Here is a 13,451-nt window from a genome sequence, read left to right on the forward strand (position 1 = left end):
TGTTCTCAGGTTCCCATTTGTGCCATTCCTTGACACCAGAAAGGGGAATGTGACTGAACAGAACTGCAGCACAGTGCTGCTGTGCTTTTCTTACCCGGCCTCTGCAGCACCAGCTGTGGGATATCCTTGGTCTGTGACACTCTGGGAACTTCCCAAGGTCTGCGTGTTGCCCCGATCAGGTAACTGCCCCTGGTTTATCAATGTGTTGCCCTCTGACGTTGCAGGAACTGACTGGTCTACAGAGACCTGCAAGGAGTAAATACATCATAAATTTCAGAAAGATGTTGCTGTGATCTGTTTCCCATTTTCTCCCCTCCCTGCATCATCCATATCTCAGCTCAAGTTAGTTAACAACAAGCAATACTATAAGGCAAGCACAAGCAGAAAGGAAAAATACGGTCTTTTGTCATCACTACAGAGCTACTGACAAACATGGAACTCAGATCCCAGCAAAGATGAGGATAACCAACCCAGCACCAACTGTGTCGAGGCAACTACCAGCAAACCAGTCGCACCAGTCCCAACCTGATATTTCCAAGTTAACCGAGTGCCTGTGATTACAAACACACAATGAAAAGAACAGGAAACTTAATCACTACAGGAAAGTATTAAGCAGTTAGAAAAAAATAGTTTCAACTCCAACTCTCAGCCAAAAATATGCAAATGTATCACATGGAATTCAAGTTTCATAATGCACAAAATCAGCTCATCTTCCTGCCTTTCTTAGGGCAGTATCAGGAGCTGCTGGCACCCACCCACACCTATGTTGCCAAGACAACAAGAACACTTTCCTCCCGCAGGAACACTTGCGCTATTCCAATGGTAGACTGAATAGTTCACAAAATCATCATAAAATCATCTCAGGAAGAACATGAATGTTGAAAGATTCAGCAAAGTACAGGCTGTAATTGCCATCTGTCATTAACACGTATGGTTTAGGAAAGGCTTATTGTATAAAAGCCAGAGAGGTGGGGTAGAGGAACACGAACAGCAGAGTAACTCAGTAACTCAGACTGGTGTAAATACGAGGGCTGATCTGCCGTGATGAACCCACAGCACATGCACAGCTAAAAAAAAAAAAAAATTTTTTAAAAAATATTAAAAAAAAAAAAATCACAAATCCGGTAGTTTGAGTTAGGTCTGACAGCCAGACCTTTATTTATGCCATTTCTCACATTCCAAAGATCTCTTACTCTGCAATGGCAGATGTCCCTTTTTGGACAGCCAAAACCAGCAGATGCTCCAACATGTCATCTGCAGTCCCCCCAGCCAGCTAAATCCACTCTCCCTCCTCAGAGCTCCCTTCAACCAGCAGTATTTTCCAGGGACACACAGTCTGATTGCTAACTCCTAAATGGTGTTGAGTGTACTAACAACTTCTGTCACGATGACTCTTTCAAACCAAGATGACACAAATATTTTCAGCCCTCAGTTGCTTAAGAATCCAAGGACACAATTTGACTTGGATCTCCCCAGAGCCACCTGTCAGTCAAATACCACAGAAGAGATTTAGCCAAGAAGAAGATGAGTAAGCTGTTGCCATTTTGTGTAGCAAGGGAAGATGAAAAACGAGCACTTACTGGAACACAAAAAGAGAAGCTTCAGTAGTCGACAAGACAATACTGCAAAGGACAGTAAGGCAGGGCACACGAACATCCAAAGCACATCACAGACATTGAACGGTGGAAGGAAATAGTCGCATCCACCACCAGCAGCTGCTCTGTCCTGCTAATGCTGTGTTATGTCCCTCTCAACAAGCAGATCTGGAAACCAGCACAGGTTCCCCACGTGGCAAGCTCAGGATAACAAATACTCTCCATTGCCTCAGTCCAAAAGCCAGAGATGACAAGACCCCGTTCAAAACTAACCTGTGAGTAGAAGGTTGAAGTTGTACGTGGGCTGCGAACAAAATCCATAAAGAAGGCCCCATCCTGAAGGCATCAGAGGAAGCAGGCCCATTAATGGCAACAGCACCAAGGAGTTGAAGAAAAGCAAATACAAGGTTGTGCAAGTATGAAATGACCACGGAGGGAAAGTATGAGGAGAATGCAAATCCCAAACAGACCCAGGACGTCAGGTGCAGCAGAATGCAGAGCATCAGGTGTTACTCACACACATACCCTCACTTTCTCTCTGTAATAGGACACGGCTCTTCCTTAGCACAGATGCTTTTCCAAAGTTTTGAAAAATCACACTGATCAGAAGCCAATTGAAACTACAGCCTTCCCTCCACACATCAGAGGAGAAAGACTTGAGCTTTAAAGTACGTGGGCTTCCATCCTAAATGCAAAGCTGAATAGTGATACAGAAACCTGTAGAACTGCATGTGTAATGACAAATATCCAAAGAACAACAGCTTTTTTCTAGTCTGTCAGTCATTCAAATGATAAATAGGGAGAGGCAAAGCAGCTCTTTTCAGGAAGCACACTCTTCCTCTCAAACACAGGTCTGGTATGGTGCAAAGGAAAGTGAAGAAAAATTCATCACAAAGATCTTCCCAACACTGTGTTTAATACTTCATGCAAAATTAAACAGACACTGCCTGTGCTATGTTCCCCGCCTACTTGCAAACCCTGGATGAATTTATGCCCGGCTGCTATTCAAAGATGTGTCAAGACTCTCTTATCACATAAGACGATGCAGTGGAACTCAACTAGATTTTAATTCCCTATTTGCAATTCTTTATTCTGTTCCCTAGGCAAAATATTTTGTCTAGCCTGCAGTTGAGAGGATGCTTATCCCCCTATGCACATATAAAACATTCTCTGGAAAGAATCAAAGCCAGGGTTACATGGCTGGCAATTTACACGCTGCAGAAGCAGAGCCAAGCACCCTGTGTCCATAAGGGCAAAGACTTCCCAAACAGACTATGCATTAAGCGAACCGCTCTGTTAAAATCACACTGCACTGCCCAGTAACTGCCTGAAGTGACTTCATCAGTTCTGCTGTGAACCAGAGAGTAAAGGTGGAGCCAGTGGCTCAGTTTGGTTTTGGAATAACTCCAGCACTGAATAGCATCCTAGAAAAGCACTTGTTCCCTGGGCTGCTGACAGACACACAGCTGTGACAATTTGTCAGTACTTGAGCTGCAGGTCTCGGGACAGCCCATGGACATTCCCACGCTGGTGAGCCCTACAGGGGTTGTGCTGTCCCAGAAACGGGGGGCACGCCCTTGCTGATGTTTCCAAGTGAGCACAAAGTTGCCCGACGAGGCTGCCTGGCCACCAGCACCTTCCCAGCAAGTGTGAGCCATCGGTTTGGAGATCCCAGCTGCTTCTCTCCCAGTCCTTAAATGTAAATATTTATAGGAATGTTTACTACTACAGTGTGAAAGGCTTTCAATCCACAACACACTCTTCTAGATTCTCCAGTTAGGCCTTCGGAGAGGCTTTTGAACACAGTTACTTTTAAAAAAATCAGGCAAGATCACGTTTGCTTATTAGCACTTCCTGTAGCACAAAGTCTGCTACTTTGTTTCCAACAGACTAATGTGCCACCACTAAGGAAGCCGATTTTGCCCTTTTTCCTCTGCCACCAAGAACAACCAGCCACAACATTCTTCTGTCCTCTGTCCTATGTGGAATTTTCATCAGTTTTACAAGTAGAAATTTATATTTTTTGGATTTAAAGAGGGAAGTTTGATGAAATTGATTTCCAAAATGGTAGAAGAGGAAAATGGAAAGCCTGTATTATGATCTGGAAGTTTGCAAATGTGCCTCAAGTCCATTTCTGCACCTCCCTTTTCCAAGCCTCACATGACCCACTCCTCAATCTCATCCCTGCTTTGGAAACATTCTACAAACAGGTGTCAATGACTGCAGTTATTCTGTCACTTCAACTAGCAATATCCAGAATAATTCGATGTTTGTCCTTGGTGCTGGCACAAAAGGGTGGATGTTGAAACACCAGATGCTACGAGAAAAATACTGCAAGAGATAGTTAAGTTGATAGTGGGGAATCTGAGAACTTTTTCTTTGCAATACTTCAACAGTTGAAACCAAGACAGGTCACACTTAAGTGTTCCATCTTCATTCAGTTCCTTGTTACTTCTGCTGAAACACCTTCATGCCAGAATACAGAAAAATAATCAAATATTCCGGCTTGGACTCAGAGGTGGAGTTTCAGCTCTCCTGGCACTCAAGAAGGCTGAAGGACAAGAAGGTGAAAGATAGTGCAGCCTTTGCTTTAAGTGTCTGAGAGCTCCAGAAGACCGTTTGCTCCAGCCAGTGAAGAAATGACATCTAAATCACTATTCAGGAACATATCCTCACTTCTAAGCAGATGCTAAAGACTGGAGTTCCTGCTGTTAAAATTCCACTGCAGCTTCACACAGTCCTGGTCTAGAGCTTGACTTTGCTCTTAAAGGCAGGCTTAACATAGACGCAGGCAGCACTATACTGAATCTGAAAATCCAACCCTGACTAAAATGAAATGCGGTATCGGAAAAGGACTAATTAACAAACACCACTTAGATTAACAAAACACACTGAGAGCATCCCAGGGATTCCTTGTCTCAGAGTTAAAGAACTGAAGGACAGTTGTGCCCCAACCTCCTCTTGTGCCCTTGCACCAAAAGGCTTCAGGGCACCCCGCGGTACAGGACCAGTCCTTGCTGGATTAGAGAGTAAGATGTGATACGATGTAGCCATGTGCTCAGAGAAATAATATTCTGTTATTTGAGAAATTCTTATGTAAAAATAGTAGCTAAAGCAAGATCAGAAAGCCCTTACCTTCCGAGGGCTGTCCATATAGGTGGGTGTGATAGCAATGCTCCCACTCTCCGAAGGCCCAGAGCTCTTCCCAGCGAGCATTGCTGCTTGCTGCTCCCCAAGCGTCCTAAGACAAAGGGAAGAAATGCAGAGTTTGTTCAAGCACCCTCTGTGTCAGCTTCCACCTGAAGGCAGCAGTTGCAGAGGGTTACTACTGTATTATCAGACATTTGCCTTCCCACACCCTGAAGCAGAAAGTGAATCCAAGGTTCTGTAAGTATTTACCCCACATAAACAACGCACACCCTTGAACTTACTCAGTTTTATTAAAGCATGCATAATACTATCTTACCAACAAATACATTAAAATCTCTGAGGTATTTAACAGCATCAATGCTTCAAATTGTGTTTACGGGATATCTGGTATTAGTACTTTTGGTTTCTTTGAACCATTCTCAATCAATACTGAAAAAGAACTTCAGAAGTTTCGCAGGTATTTTAATAGATGTTATCAGTGCAAACAAGCTATTTTTTTTAGGTTATATTTGTTACCAGTGTTTATACTGAGACCACTCAACTCATGAGGTGTAATTGTGTACATTTATGTCCCAGTTAACCTCTTCTTATGTGGAAACACCTGTACTGGCAAATCACAAATAGATGACAAATCTGATGTGTAATGGACCAAAATGCTACTTAAGAAGATGCTCCTTCTAAATTACTGGACATTTACTTCCCTAGTCTTCATGCTCCTTCTTAGTCTTTGGTATTCATTCTACAAATGGAAACATAACACAAGGAAGCCACTGCAAAAGCCCAATATTTCACCAGCCCTGCTACAAGGACACTAGAGAAACAGAATCCCACATCCCTTTTTTCGAGGCAAAGTTCCCCAAATCTGCTTTAGCCAGCCCAGGCAGAACACGCAGAAAGGATGTTCTGGTGCTCTTCACACAGCCCAGTTTAAGGACTCACTTCTGACTGGCTTCCATCTGCAGCAGAGCCGAGAGTGCCGAGGTTCCCTTCTTCCCAATGGGAGGTCCAGGCTGCTCCAGAGAGTGGGTGGGAATTGGACCAGCGATCTGCAAGCCTTTCATGGCAGACCCTTTCTAACAAAGGACAAATGAAATCACAGACTTAGTGAAGCCAGGCTTAACTAGTAAGTGAGAATACACCACCTCACATCAGTGGGGCTTCCTTAGGTACACTTTAGGAAGAAAAAAAAAAAAAAAAGTTAAGCCACAGGTACACAAGAAATGGAACAGCCTGGTGTCCTGTGTGGATGCTATTCTCAAAATAAAACAGATGTTATTTTGGAAAAAGTGGGTTTACTCTGAAATAAATTACCCCATCCAGCGTGTGAATTGGAAGAAAATTTGCTACACACTAACCAGTTTCTCATCACCCTCTTGAATCTACTGTTCACCAGGAGTTCATCCATATGGTTCTCTTCACAATCCTTTTCCCAAATCTGCAGCACACAGCCAGTCCAGTTAGAAGTTACCAGCTCACCTAGCTCACAGATCCCTTTTTATAAATTATCTGCATCACAAGGTGCAGTAATGTGTCCAGGTTAACCCTATCCACAGCACAAAGCAATGCACGTTTGCAAAGAGGTGGCATCAGGCTTGTGGTAAGAGAAGATCGGCTGAGATACCCATTCCGAGTATATTTAATTAGTTCAAGAATAGCAAGGTGTTAACAAGGCCATACTATCAGAAACCTGTAATAGTACATTGGCCAGCACTGTGCTTTATGTACAGATTATCCACACGTACAGACACACCCCCTAACTTGCTTGGGATTGTCTCAGGGTCTCACTGCTAATGCTTCCTTAGATGGTTCAGACAGAACTGAAACTTGGCTTCTCACCCAACTAAAAGCTGACTCACTCGAATCATTCGGTCAGATCGATGGCGTCGGCGAATGCGGTTCAACCCCTCCACGAAGCGAATGAATCCGTCTAAGAGCTGCCACTCCTCCTCGTCAGAACGGGGCTTGTCACCGTACACATCGCAGTGCACTTCTCCCTCCATAATGCGTTTCGTGGCACTGATGCAGGCAGGCAGAAGCAGAAAGCGGGTCCTCCAAAATTTCAGTGATTCAGTAAGGCTGATAGAAGATGGAAGACAGGACAGAGTTCAGCACAGTTGCCTACGAAGGATTTTACAGCAAGTAAAATAGATAGATATCTGCTGTAAATCTGAGCAAGTACAGTGACAATCTTATTCTGCCATCCCGGAGTGAGAAAGAACAGATACGTGAAGGAACGGTCAGCAACATGAATATCACTGGGAAGTACTAAAACATTGATATGCAGAAGAGAAAACAAGGCTATCTTCAGAGTAATTGTATCATAGAGATATTTTCTTTTCTAAAATCTGGGCTACAAAGGCTTTTTCTCTAAAAATAAGCAAAGAAAAGGGAATTTTAAAGGTACACGATAGAGTAGTAGGCATTTTGACGGAGACCTGAAAAGAAACAAAGATACAGAAAGACTGGTTGACAGAAGATATCAAAAAGGCTATTGATACTACTAGAGATATTCCACATTGCTAATAAGAAGCTTTGCTCTACAAAGTTTAGGAATAGGACTACAGTCAAGCTAAGCCTAGGACTCAAGCAAGCCTCCAACAGATCCAAAGGAAATGGAAGGTTGAGTCAGTTCCAGAAATTAGCAAGAAAGCCAAGGAAAAAAACATCAGTGTGGCATAAAATACCATCATATTTCCTTGCATTTGAAGCAGAGGAAAAAATAGCTCATGCTGAATTTTGTGATCAAGACTTTGCATCAAAGATCAGATAATGCAACAGCAACACAGAGTAAAATTCCTACAAGGCAAGAGCTGCTAACACCATACAAATGAAAGCAGGCCAGGTACTCTCCCTGGAGCACTGAGTATTTGTGGGTTGAACTTGTTGAAGAAATTTCAGGTCAAAAAGGAAAAAAGGCAACTAGGACACAGAACAGTCTGGATGGAAAAGGAGATCTCACCTGAAATCCTCAGAGCCGGCAGAGCAGATATACTGATCCAAGTAATTCCACTTGTACTCTTCAAGTCTCTCATGGGAAAATTCTACCCAGCAAGAGACAAATTCAGAGTCAGAGTGTGAGGGGCACAAGCTGTACGTGTAGTTTATCTGAGCAGATTCATATGGATACCTAAAAGAGAAAACACAAACATTACTCTGAGTATCCTCAATAGCAGTGCTTATCTTTCTTCTCCTAAAGAGAAAGAAGGTTCTACTGTATGTTTTTTCAAGCAAGTACAGGCAGCTGGAAAAGCATGTTCATCTGAACATGGATAGCAAACTGCTCAATTAGAGAGATACTCACTTTGGCAGGTATCGGGTCACAGTAATTATTTTGTCTTTTAATGTTACTTTGTGGAAAGTACGGCCCATACTCAGCCAGTACTGATCTTCTTCCTCAGGTCGATTTCTTGATACAAGCCCTAATTGTAAAAAGCAAAACACACCTTCTTTCAGCTTACTGCTATAGTCACAATCTTGTCAACAAACTGTACCTATAGAAAGAGATTCCAGAACTGGGCTTCTGAACTCAAGACAAACTAAAAGCCATCTTTCAGGCCACCTTTTTAAGAAACATATGTATGAGCCTTTTGTTCTTACACCTAGGGTTTGCTAGGATCACAACCAAAAGGCATTTGCAATTCATACACCACAGACCTTCTCTAGTCAGGACAACCAGAGAACAGACAACATGAAGTGCTGAGAAACAGGTGGGTATGACGATGAAGCTGGGCTCCACTTTCATTTCCTCTCTGTGCTTCATTCCTGGAACTAACCGCTTAAGTTCAGCACATTACCAAAGGAGCCTTGCTGCTTCTTCCCAAACCAGTGAATAACAACCACATCCCATTCATGTGTATTCCCTGCTCTGTGAACACTGTATCACACTCACCTGCCTAGAGAATATCCAGAAAAAAAAAAAATCCAAAGCCAAACAGTAAGTCAGATTCTCTCAAAGGAATATGATACCTTCTTAACCCAGCCCAGTCCTCTGGGGTTTAACTGGGTTTAGCTGACTCATGGTTTCAGAACAATGAAGTCTACCTGTCTACCTGGGGTCTTCACAGCTATTTTAGAGTTGGGAAACTGCTTCTAGATACATACACTTGGGAGCTTTGAGTCTGTCTTCTTCTAGAGATGTGCCTGCCCTGCAGGCACCACTTGAGTTGTGTTTAAGATGTATTCACCCAAACAGCACTCAAGCCGTATTTCATTTGGGTTCATCATCATGAATATGAAGCCAGTTTATCATAGTTCAAAAAATCCTGCACCTGTCCCTTCATGGTGCAGCTGAGTTGTTCATGCTGTCCCAGATCAGGATCTCTCCCAGCAAAGATTTTCATATAACAACAACAAGAACAAAGTGCGTCAATGAGCATCTATGTCCAATTCATAGAGGTTACTGGGATTAGGAGAGAAAGACAAAAGACTGAATTGTCAATACAAAGTCACTCACCTCGACTGTAAAGGGGGCTGCTGCTGAGCGGGGGTGGCACCGTTGCGGCTGGTTTCTGTGGTTTCGATTGCACAATAATTTGATAGCCTTGCATGAGTCGCTGACAAATAAACTCCTCAAACACCTGTTGGGCTGTCATCTGCACTCCTTCCTCATCTCTCCTGAACACAAAGGTTAAGGAAACGAGAATAAGGAAGGTGACCACACACCTGTTCTTAGCCCCGCGGTACCTCATTGAGGATTTATGCCTGTGCTGGGCTCTGTGCAAGTGGAGCCCTCTGCCTGCGAAAACCAACCTGCAGGACGCGAGAGACACAGAGGCACCTTTGTTTTAAACAGGTGATGATTACCTGGCTGGCAATACTTATTCATGCCTTTGAAAGCAGTTTTGCAACTAGTAACAAATTTGGTACAACAGCTGCTAAACTTCCAATAAATGCACCACTGATCACTTTTACGGCATTTTGCAGAGAACAGTGTTGTTTGTAAATGGTCAGCAGAGCTCAGAACTGTGTGCAGTCAATGCTCCACCCGCTCCACAGCGGGAACTCTAAAACACACATCACTACAGCATCTTATTACAACTACTTCTGCTCTCAACTTTGCCTTCCTGCTATAAAGGGACATTCAACACTTGTTTTAGGTGTTTCCTCATTCATCCTGCTATTTCCTATGTATTTCAGTCACCCTGACTAATATTTTTGTTTTGTTCCCACAAAGCGGCAACATGAACAGGTCTTTCTGATATCTTACAAGTTGTGGAAAGTCTGAAAAATGTTTAAGATGATGAGACAGCTTCAGAAGAAAACCAAATCAACCCTATTAAAGAATAGTAACCAGAGACCTCCAAGACAAGCCGAGAAGTTCTCTTTATCCCACTAATACTATTTTCCACCAAGTTTCTTTAAACTAAATATCCCTGAAAGTGAGGATAAGGATCTTAAACACTGTGTGTGCACATGCATTTGCTTATTTAGTGTTTCCAAAATACCTGGTAGAAAACGGATTGAAGATGATAGCCTGAGGTTGATTTTTTTGATTGAAACACAACAGAACAACAAAAGAGACGTAAATTTTGTATGCAAACAATTTCCAACATAAAATCTACAGAATACCATCCGACAGTAACATCAGAAAAGATGCAAAGTTACCACTGAAAAGAGAAAATCTTAAGTATTCTGCTGCTATGTTAGCAATTCGTCTTTCTCTTGTACAGCCCCCAACGTGTTCCGCTTCCATCAACTGCGCCTCAAGCACTTGGATTCAAGGCAAGTTATAGAGAAGGTGCTGGCCAAACCTGTCCATGTCAGCTTCTGGGAGGAGATCATAGCAACCCTCCGTGTAATCGTTCTGCAGGCTCTGCCGGTCGGGGAAGTAGTCCGTGGTGAGCGGGAGACATGCCGGAGTAGTAAGGGATTTCCAGTCCACTCCGACTGTGCAACAGAAGCCTGGCACTACGGGGGGAGCAGACAGCGTCAGAACTGCCTCGTTGTATCATGGGGGGCAGACAATGGGGCATATATGGTGACCCACGCCAAAAACAGGGTGCAGAGGAAGATGGAAGAAATGCGTGAAGAGGAAAGTTAGAGAGAATGAGGGACACAAACAGAGATGGTGTCGACAGGGACAAAAAGAGGGTGGAATGGGAGGGAAAAGGAAAGTAGGAGGGGAAGAAGGGAGGGAGAGAAAGAGACAGAGTTTGTTAAACAACGCAGTGCACATGCTAATTCAATCCCATCATGCAAATGGCATTCAAAGTTAATACATTTAATTTTCTGCTGATTGAAAGCTAGAGCTGACATAGCCACCGCTCTTCTGAAATTACAGCAAGTCAGGTGCAGTTATTCATTATTATTATTAAACCAAACCAACATTCCAAGTCTGAACAAGAAAATCAGACCAGCTTTGCATCTTAGTCAACTGCAGAAGGAGCTGGGGATGAGGAGAGAAAGAGTGACTTTCTAGAATAGTACAACAGCAGAAAAGGGAGTATTTCTATAGTTATAAAACCAGAAGACAGACCCAGAGGGGTGGAAAGACCAGAAAAAGAGTAACTTGGAAAGCAATCCTTCCCCACATCCTTTCCTAGAGCTATGTTGCAGTTTCAAGATTACAGAGACTAAAATTAGACATTAAAAAGCAAAAGCTAACTAAACGACATCAAATCATCAGTTCACTACTGCACTACATTCTAACCTGCCTCAAATGATCCGTATCAAGGCACTTGGCCAACTACTAATTCTTAACTTCTTGTCATAGAGATCTTACAGACAGGAAGTTATTTTACTATAAAAATGTTGATATTAATGGCAGGAACACTGCACAGAAAAGTAACACAGGACAGACTGCTAAAAAGTGTTTTCTTAACTAGTCACACACTTGTTTCTGTATTAAAGACAGATATTTCTCAGTCAATGGCACCCAACTCAGAAAGTGACTGTACTACTGCTTCATCAAGCAAACTTCTCATATTGAGAGGCAGATAAGAGTTCAACAGCTTTAGCTTTTTGCATAATAGTGTTTGGTAAGCAAAGAATTTCAGATAATATGGCAACCAGTTTCACATACTCTTAAGGGATACAGAACTGCCATCACAGTGAGACACACAGAGCAGGGAGATCCTGCAAGTTACTGCAGGGCAAAAGAAACTGCTCCTAAAAGCCAAGGAGGCTCCTCAGTTTCCTGCCTACCACCTCCTGATGCCTTTGTATCCGTACATGCCCTTTCCCTCCCTGCCTTCCCACCTATGCAAACTCTTCCAAACCTTTCTCCTGCTTACTTGGATCTGGAGAGTTAGAGACGGCATCTTCAAAGGAATCCTTGTTCTGGGTTTTGAGGTTCATCCCTACGAGGAATAAATATGTATATTATTTTAAGCAATTATGCACTTTCATTTCAAATAAAAATAAATAAAAGAGCTTGCAAATGTTTTAAGAATATGGCATTTCTCTTCTTGGAAAGAACTCGGGGCTCTGCATAGCAGAAAAATAGACAAAACCAACTAACGAGGAAAAAAAATCCCAGCTTATTAGAAGTGTTCAGTAGCTGAAAAGCAAGCAAAACCAACCTCCTCAAAATGCTGAAACATCTTGAAAAGTAGATGCCATAAAAAAAGCAAACAACAAAAAGAGAAGAGTCACCTGTAATCATTTAGTTTGCTAATCTCTAGGTCTCAGCAGCTAAGTACTTTTAAATACATTCAGTACGTAAAACCAGAATCTTTTTTAATTGGTTTTCTCATTTTATGAATAAGGTTTAAGTTAAGGGGAAGAATTTCATAAAACACAGGAGCAGCAAGAAAATAAATTATAACAGACTTTTGCCTGGTGGGAGAAGAGAACCCATTTATAAGACTCTAATTATCTAAGAGTCTAAAGAGTAAGTAATTTATGAAAACCACCATACGGATTCACTCCAAATCCAACAGTTTTAGGCATAAACTGCCAGCACACATTTCACCTCTCTGCCAGGGAGTGGGGAGGAAACAACACAGTTGATCTTCTTGGTCCAGCGAATACAAACTACCTTTTTATCCCTTGCCAGGCTAAAAATTTGAAAAGTATTAATTAGGCCTTCAGTGCCCCTAAATAGGTGAGATATATTAAATATCAACTATCATGTTCTGAACAGGTAGTGACTTCCATTATGAGTCAACCTGTGAGATACATCTCGGTCCATACTTCACTAAGAAAGAATAGTAAGGAAGCTTTTATTCATTGTGAGAGAAAGTGATAGCTATGGAAGAGATGCTCAGTTTTTGAGCAAAATTCAGTTTATTCAGTTTATACTAACCTAAATGAAGACTAATAAGGGACTTAAGACTAATAAATCATATTTAAATTTTGATTAGGACTTAAGACACTATAATTTTTCTCACTATCAGACAGATTCATTCTAAGCAGCCAATCAACCTGGAAAACAGATACTAAAACTACAGCTCAGTGAACACTAAGCCAACACGATGCTATGGTACCCCTTGGCCAGTTCTTCCTAGTCCCATTTCATATGTTTGCTGCATTTCTATCAATATTGGTGTAGTGACAGAGAAACAATCCATACAGCAAAGACAAACCCCAGTTACTCTTCATTTGGATCAGATCCCTGAGCTGATTCGTCATGTAGCTGAATAAACAGCTGTTGTGGCACATGAGAGGAAACAAGCAGCTAAGGAGACAAGAAAAATCACTGGCTTGAAAGGCATTTATCAAAATACAAATTTCAGGAAGCCTCCAAACATTTACAAGGAGCCATTT

The 13,451-nt window shown here is 42.3% G+C and overlaps 1 protein-coding gene across 8 annotated transcripts in view; it reads right to left on the reverse strand.

Moving 5' to 3' along the window:
- Nucleotides 1-13,451, reverse strand: part of DEPDC5 (DEP domain containing 5, GATOR1 subcomplex subunit) — a 49,167-nt gene that overhangs the window by 15,343 nt on the left and 20,373 nt on the right. For 5 of the 8 annotated variants that reach the window (XM_065646790.1, XM_065646787.1, XM_065646785.1 and 2 more), the window contains 10 exons: nucleotides 11,978-12,043; nucleotides 10,496-10,679; nucleotides 9,199-9,359; nucleotides 8,047-8,164; nucleotides 7,705-7,872; nucleotides 6,602-6,821; nucleotides 5,685-5,818; nucleotides 4,731-4,836; nucleotides 1,869-1,931; nucleotides 95-246 (listed from right to left, as the gene is read on the reverse strand). In XM_065646790.1, coding sequence (XP_065502862.1) covers nucleotides 95-246; nucleotides 1,869-1,931; nucleotides 4,731-4,836; nucleotides 5,685-5,818; nucleotides 6,602-6,821; nucleotides 7,705-7,872; nucleotides 8,047-8,164; nucleotides 9,199-9,359; nucleotides 10,496-10,679; nucleotides 11,978-12,043 — 1,372 coding nt within the window. The remainder of the gene's footprint in view (nucleotides 1-94; nucleotides 247-1,868; nucleotides 1,932-4,730; nucleotides 4,837-5,684; nucleotides 5,819-6,601; nucleotides 6,822-7,704; nucleotides 7,873-8,046; nucleotides 8,165-9,198; nucleotides 9,360-10,495; nucleotides 10,680-11,977; nucleotides 12,044-13,451) is intronic. The other 3 variants (XM_065646791.1, XM_065646793.1, XM_065646792.1) reach the window with 3 other exon arrangements.

This window comes from Caloenas nicobarica, chromosome 16, assembly GCF_036013445.1.
Source record: "Caloenas nicobarica isolate bCalNic1 chromosome 16, bCalNic1.hap1, whole genome shotgun sequence".
Taxonomy (NCBI): domain Eukaryota; kingdom Metazoa; phylum Chordata; class Aves; order Columbiformes; family Columbidae; genus Caloenas; species Caloenas nicobarica.